The sequence below is a fragment of the Amblyomma mixtum genome, chromosome 1 (genome assembly GCF_055824585.1).
Source record: "Amblyomma mixtum isolate Tamu chromosome 1, ASM5582458v1, whole genome shotgun sequence".
NCBI classification, from domain to species: Eukaryota; Metazoa; Arthropoda; class Arachnida; order Ixodida; family Ixodidae; genus Amblyomma; species Amblyomma mixtum.
The window spans coordinates 158,077,086-158,096,790 of record NC_143012.1 but is presented as its reverse complement, the minus strand read 5'-3'; the positions used below and the strand labels follow the sequence as shown (position 1 = coordinate 158,096,790).

At 45.4% G+C, this 19,705-nt stretch overlaps 1 protein-coding gene across 1 annotated transcript in view; it reads right to left on the bottom strand.

Moving 5' to 3' along the window:
• The window catches only part of LOC149369492 (uncharacterized), an 89,191-nt gene that overhangs the window by 40,819 nt on the left and 28,667 nt on the right, over window positions 1–19,705 (bottom strand). The window contains exon 5 of the mRNA XM_089558859.1: window positions 14,301–14,503. Coding sequence (XP_089414985.1) covers window positions 14,301–14,503 — 203 coding nt within the window. The remainder of the gene's footprint in view (window positions 1–14,300; window positions 14,504–19,705) is intronic.

The following is a 19,705-nucleotide window of genomic DNA, read 5'->3' as shown; positions in this document are numbered from 1 at the left end:
TCACGGTTGAGTCATTGCACCCCGCTTAACTTTCAGTTGAGCTAGTAAACAACACCTAACGAAAAATGTGGCACTATATTGTACTAAATGAGGACGGGGCTATATTGTTACGAAGACGAAGGAGAGGGCCGTGGCGCGGTACGGAGCGCTCGCGCTAGACCTGCAGCCAATAAATCATATTATCATCCGTCATCATGTCGTCCTTTTCCTAGGCTTGCCACCTCGTAACAATATGTTGTGAAAATTATAAAATTTCCTTACATAATCAGCTCTATTTGCTTTTTACCGTATATCTATGCTAAAAGCTTTTTCCTCAAAATCAAATGGCGGGCGGCTTCCATTGATGATCACGAAATACCGTGCGAAAGCACGGTGGGCAACACATATTTTCTAGGTGAGCCAAACCTGTCTTGTGTCCCAGACCGGTTCCGAACGTGGCTCAACTCAATTTTCAAATTTTCTTTGGCGGGCCAGCCGTACTTTTGAGGTGGGCCAATTCCATTTTCAGACTAGATCAAGCCTGCCCTCATTCCAAGCACACCCAGATTGACAGACATTCAGATTCGGCCAAGGCCATCACCGTCATCATCAGCCTGACTACGCCCCTGCAGTGCAATAGCCTCTCCCATGTCTCTAATTAACCGTGTGTTTTGCCAGCTGCGACCACCGTGTCCCTGTAAACTTCTTAATCTCATCCGCCCACCTACTTTCTGCCGCCCCCAGCTACGCTTGCCTTCTCTTGGAATCGCTGGTCGCTGAAGGACCAGTGGTTATCTTTTCCCTTCGCACTACATGCCTTACCCAAGCCTATTTCTTCTCCTTGATTTCGACTGGGATGTCATTAACCCGCGTTTGTTCCCCACCCGCTCTGCCCGCTTCGAGTCTGTTAACGTTACACCTGTCACTTTTCTTTCCATAGCTCGCTGCGTTCTTAATTTAAGCTGAACCTTATTCGTGAGCCTCCACGTTTCTGCTCCATAGATGATTGCTGGCAACATACAGCTCCTGTATACTTTTCTCTTCAGGAATATTGGTAAAGCGCTATTCCTGATCTGAGAGAAATTGCCATAAGTGCTCCATCCCATTTTATTCTTGGTATGACCCCAAGGTCATACCAAGGGCAAATTTTAGGTGTCCTAACAATAACTGAAACACGCCTCATGCGCAATACCATGTGTTGCCGTCCTTAGGCTATCTGCAAATTGATCTTTGCTTGGTGTCTCACATGTCTAAATTTATTTTTTTATTTATTCAAGTTACCCCTAAAGGCTCTCCAGAAGAGGGTATTACATAGGGGGGGGGGGTACAATCATATAAGTAATCGCGATACATTTTAACAAATGAGTGTAGCAAAAAACGGTAATTAAAACATAAGGCATCACACAAAGGAAAAATGAACACTAACAAAAACAGTAAACTTTTACACATTTCCGTCACAGCGAAGAAGCTCTTGGAATTTTTTATTGTCAGTCTCTGTGGCGATGACTGAAGCCAAACTATTCCATTCAGTGATAGTACTGGGAATGAATGAATGAATGAATTGGCATAAGACAATGAATGACAGTTTACGCTTTTAGCTTTGAAAAAATGATCACGGCGTGGAAAGATGGCATCAGGTGACTGAAACAAATCACTGCGAAGGGATGGGTGGTGATAAAGCTTATGGAAAAAGGTTAAGCGAGCAAGTTGACGGCGATATGACAAATCTTCGAGTTCGGCACGTTTTTTTAATGCTCAAACGCTTGTGAAGGGTGAGTAGTCTGAAAATATGAAACGAACAGCACGGTTCTGCAAGGATTTGATGTTAGTGATAACGTAAGCATGAATAGGGTCCCAAATTGCCGCAGCATATTCGATTTTAGGGCGTATTAGAGTTATACATGCAAGTTTTTTAATGTGTATAGGGGCGTGTCTGAGGTTACGCTTAAGAAAACCAAGTGAGAGGTTAACAGATGCTAGGGTGAGGTCGATATGGTGATGCCATGTTAGGTCAAACTGAAGGTGCACCACAAGGTTGTTGATGTTAGTTCCACAGTATTCTCATTTAGAATATAAGTGGTTGGAATGCGAGCTGTACGACGAGTGAAAAATATTAGTTAGTTTTAGAAACCTTTAATGTCATTAACCTTGATGAGAACCAAGAGCTTACTGCGTTCAGGTCAGATTGTAGGGATTGGCGGTCACTGTCTGTAGTAATGTTACGCTAAATTACGCATTCGTCAGCGAAAAGGCAAACTCTAGATGTTACACAGGCAGGTAAATCTTTGATATAGATTAGAAAAAGCAAAGACCCTAGCACGCTTCCTTGTGGTACCCCAGATGTCACATTAGCAGAGGAAGAGTTAGAATTATTAATTGAGGTGAACTGAATTCTAGATGATAGAAAGTCCTTAATCGAAGCGAGCACGTTAGGGTGTATATTAAGCTGTGCTAGTTTCAGTTGAAGTCCTTGATGAGGAACCCGATCGAAAGGTTTTGAGTAATCCAGGAACACTGCGTCGACCTGAAAGCCCGCGTCGAGTGATAATTATAAGTCATTAACAAAGCAAGCTAGTTGAAACTTGGGAAAAAAAGCACTTAGGCGCAAATGATTTCACGACACAAAAAGAGACGAGGAGACAACGCCTGTGCGTTGTCTCCTCGTCTCTTTTTGTGTCGTGAAATCATTTGCACCTAGGTGGGTTTTTTCCCAAGTTTCAAGATGAATAACCAACTAGCCCGTCAACATGCCTTACTAAGCTAGTTGAGTATCACAAAAAAATCCCTTGCGGAAACCGTGCTGATAATTGAAAATATTGTTATGATCTTCGAGATAGCTGATGACTTGGCTGTGAATGATATGTTCAAGGAGTTTGCAAACAGTGTTGGTTAACGAAATGGGTCGATAGTTTAATGGAGAGGAACGCTCACCTGATTTAAATATAGGTATTACTTTGGCTATCCGCCAGTCATTAGGGATTAATCCGTGTGATAATGATTGCGAAAACAAACAGGACAACACAGCGCTGATGCTTTGGGACGTTTTCTTCAGTAACTTATTGTTGAAGCCGAGGTGATCCGAACTAATAGTTGGAGCAAAATCGTGGTTTAAGCTAGTTGGTACATCTTCACAACTTCACCAGCGCTGCGGCGAGGAACAAAGAGATCCTGAAGAAGATGAAGTTGTTTGGTAGACATGAAGCACAGGAAAATTCCGGTAATGATAGAACGAAGTATGCGGTAATACCCTACATTCATCAGTTATCCCATCGGCTTAAGAAGGTTGGCACTAGATATGGAGTTAAAGTGCTCTTTTCGATCCCTAATAAGCTAGGCAAGGTTTGTGATATTGTTGACAAAAGAGCCCGGGAACAGAAGCAGAAAAGAGGCAAAAGAAAAAACGCATGCCAGGTGGATCATGAATAACCCTTTGTGCCATGTGCAGAGGGAGTGGTATATGGCATACCTTTTAAATGCGGCAAGAATTACATTGGGCAAACCGGGAAATGCATAAATACACGCTTACGCCAGCATAAAGCCCCTTTGAATGGTGCTCCTTCATCAAATATGTTCCTTCATTACAGAGATTGTCATCTGAACAAACCCGGTGTGTCCAAGGTGTCTAATAAAAAAACATGCTTTCCACTGCTTAACAGGGCTGAGATTAAATTTAGACATCAAGGTCAGCTGACTAGGGAGTGTGTGAAACCTATCACATTCACAAGAACAGCGACAAGTGCGTTAGCACACCTTCTGTAACCATACGTGAGTGTGAAATTTCTTATCTAGATTCGTAACTTTCTTTTGCGTGCTTTTTGCGAGAAGCGCAGGCGCTTTGGGTTGTCAGTTGTGAGCATATAATATGTTTTTTTTTTTCAAATAATCTTTCAGTTGTTAGTAGCGCTTGTCCCTGTCTTTCCTTCTCTGTCTTGGTTCGTCGTCGCAGCGCTGGTGAAGTTGTGAACTATTAGTTATTTTATGATTGTTTAATAAAGCTAAAATACCCGTTTCATTAATAACTATTTCAGGCATGCAAATATCATGGATTATATCTCAGTTGGAGAATGAGCTAATGTCTTCTTTGGTGAATACTAATGAGAAGGCGTTGTTGAAAACCTGAGCACATTCAGACTCTTCAATTATGACTCCGTCACTGTCGGAAAGCAAGGTGTCGGGTTGAAAGCCAAGATTTATGATGCGCCAGAATTTACGAGGGTTTTTGGCTAGCAGAGATGACAGGTCATGATTGAAAACGTGACGTCGAGTGGATTTCAGTAGTGATTGGTAGTCCTTGTCGCATTTCTTGTACTTTTCCCAAGTGCTTAGAACACCATTTTTCACTACCTGCCGCTAAAATTCCTTTTTCTTGTTATGCGCACGTCGCAACTTAGAAAACCATGGCGCACTGCTGCTACATCTAATGGTCATTAGAGGAACGAAGTCATCGATAAGTTTATTAAAAGTACTCTTGAATAATTCACACTTTTGCTGAACATTGCGCAATAAATATTGATTAATGAACTGTGCGGAAAAAATTTTTAATTCGGAATTTATTTTTTATCGAAAGATGTCGCAATATCTTCGCTAATCGACTCGTGCTCCGCATCATTAGTAGCGCTAACCGAAACATGGCTGAGTGATATTATTCCTGTTGATTCAAAAATTGAATCAACAGGAATAATATCACTGAGCCATGTTTCGGTTAGCGCTACTAATGATGTGGAGCACGAGTCGATTAGCGAAGATATTGCGACATCTTTCGATAAAACACTTCTGATGTTAGTGTAAAGGAAAGAAATGGTTTTGGGAATATTACATGACGAAGTTTGAGAAGAAATGAAAGCTTTGATATGATTTGAGTAAGTGACAGAAGCACGTCATTCTTGCCTGGGGTGCTGAGAAACACATGCTACACGACCAGCCTCAGTGTCCCATACATAGGCATCGTTATTAATGTGAAGCTTGTTAAATGCCAGACGAATGCGGTCACCTTCCTTTTTCACGGACTTGGCGTACTGCCAGAGATGACGGCGCTTTTGTCGGACAGCCTCAGAATAATCGCGAGAGATGCTGAAATCTGTGCCCTTGAGCTTTGAACCGTTACTTAGTAAAGATTCAACATCTTTATCATTGCAGAATTTAGCAATGATTGGTCTCCTCTTACTTGACGAAAAACGGTCCAGACGATGCGCTCTCACAATCGAGGTTGACACGACATGAAGTTTTCTGCAGCGAAATTCATTCACGAGCAGCTCCGAAGTGTCCCAGGTTTCATCGTCTGTATCTTGGATCCCATAAAAAAGAACATTCGACCATCTAGACCGGTTTTCTAAATCGTCAATTTTGTCTTGCATTTTAGACAATTCTAAATTCCGGGTGAACGGGGACTTAGCAGCTGGCGCCAATTCTATTTTAGATTCGAGTTCAACGACACGCTTTGTTAGGGCATCCAGTCATTCTTGAGGCTGATATGAATGTTAAGGATCTTATTCAATGATTACAGAACTGTGGTATGGCTAGCTTTCAGCCACTGGACCGCAAGAGCCACATTGTCGAGCATGTCCTCTTGTACCTTAGTCATGAGCCCAGGGTTTGACTCAACGTCGCCACCGAGCAGTAGGACGCGCCAAAGGTATAGCAAAGCATTGAAGAAGGATGGATAGCTGGGCGAGTTTGTAATAATACATCGTGGGAGGGAACAGCGCAAACAAGACGACAGACGAAGCAAGAGGACACAAAGACGAGTGCTGAAGTTGAAACACAGAAAAGGGTCCTGTGCAATAGAAATACATTGAATAAGGATGGATAACTGGGCGAGTTTGTAATAATACATCGTGGGAGGGAACAGCGCGACCAAAACGACAGACGAAGCAAGAGGACTGCGCTCGTCTTTGTGTCCTCTTGCTTCGTCTGCCGTTTTGTTCGCGCTGTTCCCTCCCACGATATATCAAAGCAGCACGAACACTTTTCAAGCCAAGGTCACCTCAAGGTCGAATTTCGGGTGTTCCTAATCATGTTTGGGACATGTCCCGTATGTCACACCATGTGCTGCCATCGTTGCCCTGTAAGGCCGCACCAAAAATTGGGCGCTGCTTGGTCCATTGCAGTACACAAACATTCGCTTACTGAGTCTCGCTGAGGCGTCATTTTCTTCGCGTGAGACATCGTCAAAATCGCTGCGGTAGGCCTGAAGTGCTTTCGCACTAAATAATAGTTTTTAGTTCATTTTGGCCTTGCACCTTTAAACACTTATTATTTCTCATTTCTGAAGCAGTCACAACCGTAAATTATCAACCATGAAAATGATCGAGAAACATCCAATATTCTCCTGTACTGCGACGTGCGAAGACACCACTTGAGAGTTCTGTATATTTTTACGATTATTTCTACTGCTGCTTGCCTGGCCACCCAATCAATCAACCGCCGAGAGCAATTCGTTTAGCGAGTGCAATCGATGGCGGCTCGAATGCGTGCCTTGTAACTGGGAAGGCTAAAAGTTAGCGTCGGTTTTTAGCAACGGAGCTATCCCACAGGCGTATATCTTTTGTCTCATCGCCTTATCAAGCGTGTGGCACTTCGGGGCAATTTGTGCAACAGAGGTTTCTAAAAGCTACACTGATCGGTATGACTGTTAGCTTCCTTCTCAGATTTTAGTAAGATTAAGGCCGCATACTCCCCGGACATCGCAACTTCACTGATTGTCTTCTCAAGCGACTGTGACCGAACAGGATTCTTGAAACACCTCCATGTAGAGATTGAAGTGTTGATTTTCTGGTGACCACTTCTCGCACCTATCAGTGTTGCTCTGCAGGCGCCCTATTTGGCTCGCCATGGCTGTGACAGCCGACAAAAGTAACTACCATCTATACCACACTCAAGAAAGTGTCTGTCTTTGGGAAGTGAACGCACCATTCAGTAGGGCATACATGTAAACAAGTATCTATGAAATAGTATTCTCGGTGTCGCAATACTGGCCTGTCTTGATGTCGGTCACCTTCATATCATTGTTTTGAGTGTCTTTCAAAATTTTTCATTGTTTCCGAAATAAAAGTTTATTTTCTTTCCGTTTCTTTTTCTACCAACCAAACTGTCCGGAAATTTTACATCTCTAGTGCGAACGTTGTGAAAGCGTAAGCACTTCCAATATTTTGCCAGCTAAAAAGCTTTTGGAAACACACATACCAAGGCTGCGAATATAACCGAACTGTTTGAAACCTCACACACGCTAACAATCTCCACTCAGGCGCTGTATATGTGCTGCAGGACCCAAAACCCTCACTGTGAAAATACAAAAGTTGTGGATCTTTTTTTTTTTGGGGGGGGGGGGGGGGGAAGAAGGGGAGGGGCGACTTTTAACCGCCTGGAAGAACGGGTAAGACCTCGTGGAGGCTGAGAGGAAAACATAGTTATTTTAAAAGCACTTCTGCATTAAAAACATACGCGCACATGCCACGCGCGCTATATAACTTGGGTGGGTGGGTCTGCAAGGAGGAGGAGGAACGAACTTTTATTGGTCATAAGACAAAGGGTTAGGCAAAAGGTTTAGACAGCGTGTGGCCCCACTCGACAGCGCTAGGTGGCTTGAAGTCCATGCTTCATTGGGACCTCCAGGACCCAAACCCACAACCATGAGTTGTACCTCCGTGTCACGGCTGAGCAACGTAGTCTACCACTGACTTTGTTTGAGATTTGGAAGCTCAGAGGTGGCTGGTCCTCTGGACAGTCGAATAGGATATTGTCACGGACTAGAAGACGACGAATCGGGCAGTGCGGGCGCTCGTGATAGGCTTGCAGACATTACTCTAACTTCAAACGTAGTAAAATCAATAGAAAGGGTGTTACTTATTCGGGTTTCTGCCTTCGTGGACCGCAGAACTATTCTGAGCCCGTGTGAGCTTGGCTTCCAGCCGCGATGTTCGATATAGAATGCACATGTAGATCTTGAGAGTCGTATTCTTCTTGCTAGTCGTCAACGCCTGTACGCTGCTTTGGTTACGCTCGACGTCTCTAAAGCTTACGACAGTGTACAGCATTCCATCCTAATACACAGGTTACAGTCCCTCCAGTTTCCAGAATATTTAGTCGCTTGGATATCTGAATTTCTCTATAACAGGGAATTCTTCTGCTTCCATAATGGGGTACAATCTGAGAGGTACAAACAGACGAGAGGTGTTCCGCAAGGAGCTGTCCTTTCGCCTGTGCTGTTCAGTATTCTTCTGAGCTCCATTCCTCTCCACCTCCATGTCCGCACTTACGTCTATGCGGACGACATTGCGTTTTTTGCGGCTGCGCCTGATATACATTCCCTCTATGACCAATTGCAATCATATTTGAGTTCTCTTGAACACTGGGTGAGCAGTTTACACCTCACATTAAATGTTAACAAGTGTGCCGTCCTTGTTTTTCCTCTACAGGATCCTGTTGTGGTCTCTCCTTCGTGCAAATTTCAACCAATACCTCAGGTTCAACCCCGAAAATACCTAGGCGTCATTTATGACGACAAACTCACCTGGCGGCCTCACATTGACCTTGTTGCTGTGAAAGGCGCTCGTGCCGCAGGCATGTTACGGAGCTTATGCAGTCACAGGTACGGTATGCGCAGGGATACGCTCCTAATGATCTACATATTGAATGTCAGGTCAATTTTAGAATTTGGCTCTATGTTATTTTCAGGCTCGGCTTCATACAAACTTCGTCTTATCCTTCTGAAGAGGGAGGTGCTTCGGATGTGCCTTGGCGTCCCCAAATTCGTGGCTAAAAATGTACTGTACCTTGAGGCCCGCATTCCCCTCTCTTATCCTGATTTCACTTTCTAACTGTGCAGATTTTCCTCAAAAACTTTTAATCCCATTTTCACCGTTCGCAAAGCATTTTCTGTTGCCAGCCCACCTCCTTTTTTCCTGTCCACTGGCCTCGTTTTCATACCCCACAGGTTGTGTTCGTTCAAAGGCTGCTTGAGCCTTTAAACGTGCAGATTTACAACATCCTTCCAGCACTAAGCAGTGGGTCCTCTGTCCACATTGTTTTCGACAACATTTTTCCTCAAAACGCAAAACTTTTACCACCCCGTATTTTATATGGACCATTAGAAGAACATTTAAGGTCCCTACCTACAAAAATTGCAACAGCAACCGACGCCTCTCAGTGCAACGAAAAGGCAGGGGTGGGAATTTTCTGTCCGAGTTTAGACTGGTCCTCTGCGCAAGCTAGATCCTTCTATTTCTGCAGTGGCAGTCATTACCGATTCTTTATCTTTGTGTTCGTCCCTCTCATCGCATGTTGACTGTCCCACTTTAAGCACTTTTTTATCGCTCCTTCCTTCGCATTTGAGCCTTGTTCACTTGATATGGGTACCCGGCCACGGCAGCGTGACTGTAAATGAGATCGCGGATACCCTTCCAAAGGCTTCCCTAGGCGACCCCGTGTTGCCCATCATCCCGGCTACAGCGTACATCACAGCATCTAGGTTCTGGCTACGAGCGTTATTAAGCGCGCAAGATACAGCACTTTTAACATCGGCGGAATATCAGCGTCTGAAATATTCCTGGAGCAGGAAAATTTATCAATCTCGGCAGCTAGAAGTATCTCTGACGAGGTTGCGCTGCCGTATCCCCCCTATAAATTCTATCTGCACATATCTGGTTTGGCGTTGTCTCCCCTCTGTGCATTTTGCCGTGAGCCTGAATCTATCGATCATTTTTGGCTTCATTGTCGTCGTTTCACCTCTTTGAGAACAAGTCTGCTGGAGTTGCCCTTACAGCAACTTGGCCTTAGTTTGAGCAGCCAACACTTGCTATCATTTGGCGCCACCACGCTAGGGTTCAGCTGTTCAAAATTTCTTGCTGGAATCTCATCGACTGCCTTGCTAAAGCTTTCAGTGTTTTCTTTTTATGCTTCATTATTTTTCGAATTAATTTCTCTCTCTCTAATCCAAACACCTATATATATATATATATATATATATATATATATATATATATATATATATATATATATATATATATATATATATATAATGATTATTATTTTTTTTCTTCCTCTCCCTGCCCTTCTTGTGGTAGACTCCCCCGGTGTTGCTCTCCCGTGTGCTTTTCTTTTGCCTTTACCACGTAGAGGTGAATAGCAACCTTTACCTCCCGATTCTTGGCCGATCCCCCAGTGTGGGTATGTGCCATTCTATCAAAGGCTACAACAACAACAAATCATATCATCGCCATCGGTCATGCAGTCCTGTCTTCATCGCTTGCCGTCACGTAACATTTGGTGTAAGGTGATGGGTACCTTCTTCATCCCGGTCCCGGAGCTTAGGAGCATGCTGTCCACCGAGGTCTTCTGTGGAGCGCTCGCGGCTTCGCACCTCCCGGCGCTTCACCAGCCTGTCAGGTATGCTCCGATGCCACCGCTCTTCACCGCCCCGCCCCAAGCCCCGACCAGAAGACTCGACGACACAACGACCGGCGCAACTGCCCTGTGACCCCACTCACCGCCCACATGAGAATCTAGAAGACCCAACGACCTACGACCCCACTATAACCGAAACCTCTGCCACTGACCAGATACCCCACTGACCATCGCCCCTCACAGGAGAAACAAGTACCCCAGCTCCTGCCGTTGGGTGTGTCAGACGGGTCTCGGCGTTGACTTACGGAAACCAGTGGCTCCTCAGTCTTCGTAGACCTGGCCTCACCCGCTCATCATCTCTTTCATCGTGACGGCAAGGCCTTCATCTTCTCTTCTTTGTTCACATGTTCTGCCACGCCCATCGTCACGTCCTGCTTGTCATCGGCTGTGCCATTTTTCTAGTTCGCGCGATCGGGACGATCGCTCGGTGGCTCCGAGTCATGTGAGGGACTAGAAGACGACAAAAGCATTTGTTGGGCGAGTTGGTGTTTTCGATGATCCATAACTGCAGCGCAAACGACAGGACAGAGATGAAGAAGGGACACCACACAGCGCTGACTCACAACTAAAGTTTTATTGGATGCCAGCAGGTATAAATACCTCCCTGGCCGCCAGAAAGAATACAGTCCACACTTACATGCGTGACTGACATACCAGTAGTATACCAGTCACTTGCCACCAAGCAAATCACATGCGCGAGAATACAATATAATCAGTGAGCAAGCACTTGTCAATATTCGCAATCAAGGTATCGTCTTTTTTTTTCTGACAACGCGACAGATGAAGCACTGACGCATTCTTCCGAGAGCCTACCTATTAAGTGAGCTTCAATGATCTCCCGTGACTCGTTAGCAAGGGAGATCATTGAAGCTCACTTAATAGGTAGGCTCTCGCAAGAATGCATCAGTGCTTCATCTGTCGCGTTGTCAGAAAAAGACATTCTTTCTGGCCGCCAGGGAGGTATTTATACCTGCTGGCATCCAATAAAACTTTAGTTGTGAGTCAGCGCTGTGTGGTGTCCCTTCTTCATCTCTGTCCTGTCGTTTTCGCTGTAGTTATGGGACTAGAAGATGACGAAGCGGGCAGTGCCATGGGCAGGAGCGCTCGTGCTAAGCTCGCAGACATTAAATCATATCGCCAGCGGTCATGCAGTCCTGTCTTCATCGCTTGCCGTCCTGTAACAATATGATTGAGGTTTGCTTGATGATTATTGCAGAGAGCGCAGCGGGAACTGTATTCTGCGGGATACATCGTGGAGTAGAAAAAGGATTTGGGAATGCACCCTTTAGAAGTTACCGCCAGGCAACCTGCACTACTTTGGAGAGAGATTTGTGCGGGGCAGCGTTGGTGGGTATTTGAGTAAATCGCTTCGATAATGGAGAATGGTTTCATGGTAGGTTACCATGCAATACGTCCTGAGCCAAGGGCATGGCCGCTGTGTGCCCGTTTGATGAATCCTTGAGCACATTCATGAGCTATGCCAGTAAAAATATTGGCATGAAACGATTATGGACATATAAATATAGTGGAACATTCTTTATCAAGTCAAGTAATATGCACGCAGAAAATTAACAAGAAAATAGTGTTCGTCAACCCTTCGAAGTCGCTCTACCAGTAGCTCGCCCTGCGCCCAGCTGCTATTAGTTTCAATACAGCTTGGTGAACTCGGAAAGTTTTTGTTTGTGTGTGATAGTTTCTTATGCACTACAGGTCAATAATCTACATAGATGGCCGACAACGGGAGCTCATTACGGCAGGCTGGGGATTTTGTTTCTGAAAACCCACCAGTCCATCTGTAAAGCAGAATTTTAAGATGTTTTATAATTCGCCTTGATACTGAAATACAAGATAGGTATTGCAACCTAAGTGCACTAAACCCCGATTGAGGTGAACAAACAAAACACAGTTTGTTCACCGGGCATTGCGACCGTCCGACGAGCGGAGTGTCGCGATGGGCCCTCCTGTAGACACGCTGCCTCGCTGGTCCGTCACGAGATGGGCGAGTGTGCTGACTAGGGAGTCGTGCGAGCGCGCTTCTCCGAAGCTTAAAGGGGGCACGGGCTGGCAGCGCTCAGCGTCCATCATATACCACGTGTTTTTTTTTGAGAAGGTCCAAAATTTAAAGAAAATGGCAAATTACTATAGATTTATTTTAGCACTGGGGCTATACTGGAGACCACGGCGGGCGCGAGGCAAGAGAAGACTGCTTTAATTAGTTCGCTGATTAACTAAATATGTTAATAAACTTTTCTAATTTTTATTTTAGTGGGTATATTGTATTCGCATAATTGGAGATCGTTATCCAGACATACCAAGCGAGAAAAATCAACTTTAATTAAAAATTTTTCATGCACGTTGAGAGGCGCGAAAAAGTCACCCTGGTAGGCATCTTCACACCGTTATACAGAGGCGGTGATCGACTCTGACGTAGTTCGCTCCGCCCTGCGCTTTTCGTCACGCGGCTGACGTCACCTGAAGCCCGGACGGTCGGCCTGCGCTATCGCTGCTTGTTTCGCTTCGCTCCGCGGCCTCACAGAATGCCGCGTTGGAACAAAAACGCACTGACTCAAAGCGCACGGCGGAGAGAACTACGTCACAGGCGCTCACGGACGCTGTGTTACAGTGTGAAGCTGCCTGCCAGGGTGACTTTTTCTCGCTTCGTAACGCGCGCAAAAATTTTTTTCATTAATTTTTTTTTTGTTGGCTGGACTGTTTGGAAGACGATCTCCAATTCTGCTAATACAAGATATCCCTAAAATAAAAATCATAAAAGTTAATTACGTATTCAGTTAATCAGCGAACTAGTTAAAGTAGTTTGCCTCTCATCTGGCGTCCGCCGTAGCCCTCAGTGTAGCCCCAGGATTAAAATAAATCTAAAGGAATTTCCCTTTAAAAATTTTGGACCTTCTAAAAAAAAAAACCGGTATAGGCGCGCGAAGCCTCTGTTCTTTGTTCGAGCCAAGGCAGGCGCGCACATACACATACAATTTTCTTCTCATCCGCGCGCTAGTCACGCGTCGCCATTGGTCAGGCGTGGAGACTGGTTTCTCGAGAATTCTAGTTTCTTTCTGACCCGGCACACCCGCCCTAGAGAGCGAAATGCAGAAGGCATCACTCAGCACTCTCAATGCTACGCCCTCTCCGTCGGCAATGAGTGCGGCAATGAGTGCCTTTTTCCCCAACTTCTAGAATGTTCCACGGCGCGCGGATAGGCTTCCTTTCCCGCCACGCCGACCAGCGAAGTGGAGAGGGCGGCAACACTCATGAGGTTATGCCATCTCCGAGTTCCTTTTATTCTATGTTCCTGAATTTTCTACTGCACGCACTGGCGACATTGCTTCCGCGTTGCGCCGGTCTTCCGAATGTGCGCCGAATTTGGAGACAGCCTTCTACGCCCCCGCTGCTAGAATCGCCGCTCGGCTTCGTTAAACTGTTCGTTAAATCATCACGGGATTGCAATGATCTATCGCTGGACACCGTACAGCATAGTAGGCCCAATAATTTCAAGAACAGCATCGAGGCCATAATTCTGTGGCTGTCGTGCCCATCCCTCTTGCAATACCCAATACCAAACTTTTTGTGACAACCAATTTGAAAAAGTTCTAATGTAAATTTGTCACTCTCTTCAACTTAGGGCTACAACATCTTTCGGCACGATAACTATTCCAAAGTCTGGGTCAAAGGAATAAGAAAGCGACTTATTTTCGTCTACTTCGTCACGTAACTTTGACACGGCCAGTTTTCAGTACAGATGTTCAATGCAAAGAAATCGAAATATTGCAGCTCAAAGAATTCCAAACAATATAAGCAAATAGCATAATCGCCAGTATAATCTCTTCGTTGTTCTATGCAGACCTTACTTTATTTCCATTTGCGCTCCCCATAAAAGATATCTTGCCAAATCTGTCATCGTACAGTACCTGCTAGTGTAGAAGCAGGCGACGTAGTTGTGGTGTGTAATCTCAGCGCCCTTGGGCATGCCCGTAGTCCCCGACGTGTAGCACACAGCGAGAACAGTACTCCGGGTATCGGTGACGGGGATCTCCTCGAAGTCTCGTTCATCAAGCTCCGAAAATTTTGAGGTGGACAGGAAGTTCTCTGCGCGTCCCGTGCAGAAGAGGCCCTAAGCAATGAAGATTGAAGAAATGACGTGACTCTACGGTGACGCACGGCACAGTGAACGTGTTAAAGGGAAGCTAAGGCGAAATGCTAAATCAAGCTAGACTTAGAGGCTAGCGTGATATGACAGCAAAAATATTATTTTCACTAGGACCAAAATTATCACATGCCAGAAAATTCCGTAAAAGCAAAATGCACGCGGAGCGGCCACATATGGACTCGTACCGCAGCCACTAGTGACATATTCACGCATTCTCCCAGGGAACGCTATTATGACGTAAATAGCAGTCGCCGTCGAAATAGGAGAAAAGCAGTGCGTCAACCGTAGCCAAGATTACGAAGGGTCTTATATTAAAACAATGCAAAACAGATCATTGAGGGAATTAAAGGCTGCACACAAACACGAGCGGTAAATTTTTCGCGTTGTTTCCTGTGCACTCAGGCTGTGTGTGGGCGTCGTACACAGGAAGTTCATGACCGCAAGCGGTCAACGGCTTTCTCGATCCTTTAGGCTTGCTCGGTGAAACAGTTCCTTCCTCCCTTCAGGCGTCTGATCGGCTACTTTGTGCCGGCTGCGGGTGTTCTGCAATTACAAATTGTCGGTCTTTTTTTTTTCTCTGAGTAGATGCTGATGCAGACGCGCATACATGCTCTTCGTGAACATGTGAAGTACGATGCGTGCTAATAATTTTTGTGCAGTGGAAAGGCGCATAAGCGAGATATGCTCATATGTTTGTGAAGTGCCATAAAATTCTGCTTGCAGCATCACCTCTCATTTACTTCATTAAAGAAAAAAAATTCTAGCACGTGCCGTCCTGCCTGCAGCACGTGTGAAGCCGGCATGCAAGGCCGTATTTTAGCGCCTTTCGTTGAATGCTGTCGAATGCAGCTGAACTGGTATCAACTGCACACGCGCTTCAGCGAGAAAAACGTTCAACCCAGCACATGCGTGTTCCAAGTTTATTCTCGTATTACCTGCCAACAGCTGTGATTTTTTTTTTCCGCTTACAGCTCACAGGAAGCAATTCACGAAAGAATCGCAATAACTACACCAAAGTCGATCACAACAGTCGTCTGCGATCATACTTACAGCATAGTTAGTCAACACACGATGATCGGCGTCATACCGTGCCGTTTCGTCAACAATGCACACGCTAGGTTTTACTCAGATAGGATAAATTAGAGCGCCACTGCAGCTCGCATGCTTTTGAGCATTCCTCGAAGCTTATGTGCACACTTCCCCACGGCACAAAGCACACCGAAAGCCATTCACTCGCACTGTCGTCTACGATGTATACACGTGCGTGAGCGCGATGAACAGTTGTTCAGCAGTCTGTGTGTGGCATCAATAGCTTCGCATAGTTTCGTTTGCATCCGCCGTTCTTATTTATAGCATCGATAGAGCAGGCGCACGCTCTGCTGCACATAGCATCTGCCTTTTGGGGAGAGGTGGGGCACAGGGGAAGACTGAGGTGGCCTGCAATTTTTCGGTTTCTGGCCGCGTATCCTCTTTGTCGATGGGGCGCCTCTGGTTGGTGAGAGAGCTCCATAATAAATTCGTCTTGTAAACGACGTTACTGTGATCATTTTTAGCAGGTGGCTTGAATCTGGAAGAGTTTCGGGACTCTCACTTTCGACTTTCTGAGTAGCGCAGCCACAGTAACGCAAAAAATGTCGGTAGTATACCTTGGGAATAGTTTATTCATCTGACCTGCACTTATATTTCCCTTTAGGGTCACTTTAATGGTGCGCCCAGTCTGCCCGCATAATTAAAACTGCAACTCACAGGAACCTGTAGAATTTGCAATGTCGCAAACAAACGCCATAACTGAGCATAGCATCTCACGCCAACACCGTTCTTCTTACCACAAGTCGTGTCAATTATTTCATTAGCTGCGGGCACCCAACCTAGGTTGTTTTTGGCTTGGTGGGAAAAAGCCTTAACATTAGTGTTGGCGAGAATCTTCATACCTTTCCCGTCGTGTTATTTTCTTAAGAGTAAACAGCGCGACAGACATACACGGAACGCTGAGGAAACACAGGACAAGCACTGGCAGAGCTAAAGATTTAATCACAGGAACCAAGACCACGTAAGGAAAGCGCGGCCAATTAACAAAACAAGCAAACAACCAAACGCACGTGTTGTGACGTGTGTCAAGGTATAGAACCTCTCTGTCAGACACGAATACAGGTGGCTTGTTGAAACACAACATCGTTTTTTCTCCATGCGATTTGCTTCCATAATCTTTGGTGTCAACCGGATTGGGCGTCTGAACAATACATCACTATAGTGAAAATAACAAACATACACTCGCCAACAAATTCCTTCAGAAGGAGACACGACGTTTCGGGGCCCGTACGGGTCTCTTAATCACATAGAGTGCTGTATGATGCAGCGATCATCATGCAACGCTGCATGATGCAACATAGAGCGCTGCACATCACTATGCTGAGACGATGGTAAGCGAGAATTGGTGGCTCTGCAATGGTCAACTAGATTAGTGGATTTGTTTGAACTCAATGCATTTTCATTTCTTTTAGACGCGTGCTAATGCAACGCCCCGTCAGTGCAATGTATACTAGCCCGCCACAGAGAGGAAGTTTTCGCGCAAAACCTTCAGAGCATGGTACAAGCTTTGTTACATGCTTGATCCCGCAGGTCGATCATATAGGATTCAACCTATTTTCAGCCTTTTTTTCCGCTATTGCACAAACGTTTTTAAGTTTTTTGGGTGCTGAAAACATCACTCCTGTGTCACACTTATTCCCAATATTTTTTAAGATTGTGTGAACGGTGGTGTATGTACGGGAGAATTGAAAGATTCTTATTTTGCTTCTGTTTGAGCCAGAAATCGCAGCCGAAGTTTTGAGTATTTTGGCTATCTTGTTGCAGTCCAATACGATGACATCAACCGGATGTCCTGCTTCCCTGAGTTTCTTAGTTCGCTGAAGCTGTTTGTTGATCGTATGGACACATGATTTTGACAACGCCGACAACAAAAGAAACACCTATTTCGGTTTTTACTGCTTTAAGAATGATGCGACTTATAGTTCAGCTACGGCTGCGTGACACGGAGGTTTTATTTCTTTAAACCACGTTGAAACACGTGCGTTTGGATGTTTACTTGTTTGAGTGATTGGCCGCGCTTCTCTCATACTGTCTTGGTTCCTTTGATTAAGGTCTCACTTGTGAGTCGGCCCTTGTCCTGCGTTCCCTCTGCCTGCCGTCTTCGTCATTCGCGCCGTTTACCCCTAAGAAATGTTTCACCAACTTGCCCGTTTGGACACGCTGTTCTTTTCGTGGTCTTCCACATGTCACACTTTGTTTTAATTTTGTGAGTATTTTTCGTGAAGTCGCTTCGAGGACGAGCCATAGCAAATCCTGCTATGTTAATTCTACATGCCTGTTCTTTCGAGCGGTTTTTTAGTTAGAAGCAAAAAATAACCCCGAAAGGACGGAATTCAGTGCATGGTATCATTGACCAACTTTTAATACGTAGATTAAAAATTCAAGGTTGCCTTACTGGACTTCTGCGAAAACGGCAAACACACATGGTTATCTTCTGTAGAATGAGAAAGACCCAAAAACCGCGCAGTTTGAGCATTTTTTTTTTAAAACATAAACAACATGGGTTACAGAGCGCGCCTTTTGGTGTTATTTTATTACAGCCGTGTCAGACACTGCCTCTGCACTTATGGACCATTCGCATTGGAGTAATGCGAAAGAATTGACGCCATCTCGGCACTCTTCCCCTCAAAACTCACTGGTAAACTTTTGTCAGCAATATACTATATCGCACACGAAATTAATCATTAATACTTACCGATCACTCATCATTTGTCATCTATCAGTTATCGATCATTTATCGATCACATAGAATCACTTATTGATTATCTATTTAGCACATAATCATTTTAAACCACATAAATCACTTTAATTTGCAGTTATTTAAAAACTAATTCACTTAAATTCAACTTGAGCTGATTCTAATATACCATGAATTCACATTATAAACAGAGCAGTTAACCTTAATTGGTAATTTATTCATCTCAATTCACAATTAATACTCCTTATTTCACTTTAATTAATGTTTGGCATTTCTATAAATATTGATTGGACTCCGATTAACTAAACAATTCCCCTCCTTTCACCTCAGTATTCATTCGGGACATTCAGATTTGGCGCCACGTGTGTACTCCGCCCACACTTCCGGTCACGTGGTACTACAGTTACGGCGTTTCAAATTTGGCGCCACTTTTGCCTTGCCCACGCCTACTTTTTGCATGTTTGCCCCTAATTGATCCACTACTCAACCGATCATCACCAAATATTTTTGCGCAGCATCCTCACATCATCCTCTTTCGATTATAGCCCCTGTTACGTCTCGCCTTCGTCGTGGGGAAGACAACGACATGGCAGCAGCGAAACGCCGACAAACCCCGAGACGCGCGTTGGGTGAGCGCCTGGATTGCCACGGAAGCCGCGTCCGTCTGCCCGGTTGAGCGAGCGTTTCCCCTACAATGAGTGTGAACGCGCATTCGCAATGCGCGGGAACGCCGCTCATGGACATTCCGGCGTCTGCGCTACGGTGATGGCATCGTTCCCCCCTCTCCCAGCGCGTGACGGCGGTGTGATCTCTCGGGAGTGAGTGAGTGCGTGTGTGTCTGTGATTGGTGCCAGTGAGAACTTCCTTCCCCTGCAGGCCCGGCCCCCATCTAGGGACCCTAGGGAAGGGAACTCTTTAAAACCTCGGCAGCGGCACGGCCGAGAGCTCTTTGTCATCGAATGCTCTCCTGATGAGCTGTCGTGATGCGGCGTTCCTGCAGCTCACTTGTAAATATTTAAATTCCTGTATAAAGTCCTCTTTCATTGTCTTTTTCCAGCAGCCTCGTCTCAGACGTCCCTCATTCCCTCTCCGGCACACGACCATGCTACCTCGTCTTTAACAAACTGGTGGCAGCGGTGGGATGCTGCTACCTCATCCTTAACAAACTGGTGGCAGCGGTGGGATGCTGCTACCTCATCCTTAACAAACTGGTTGGCAGCGGTGGGGTGCGAATCATCAGACGCCAGCAGAGAGTTGCGGACAACGGGATGCTGAGCAGCAGAACGGCGAGTCGGGGGCAGTGCAACAGCCCTGTGTGTTGACTGGTTGCCTGCAGCGGAACGACTGCGCTGGATTCTTTGCTGCGAGGTTTGGTGAGT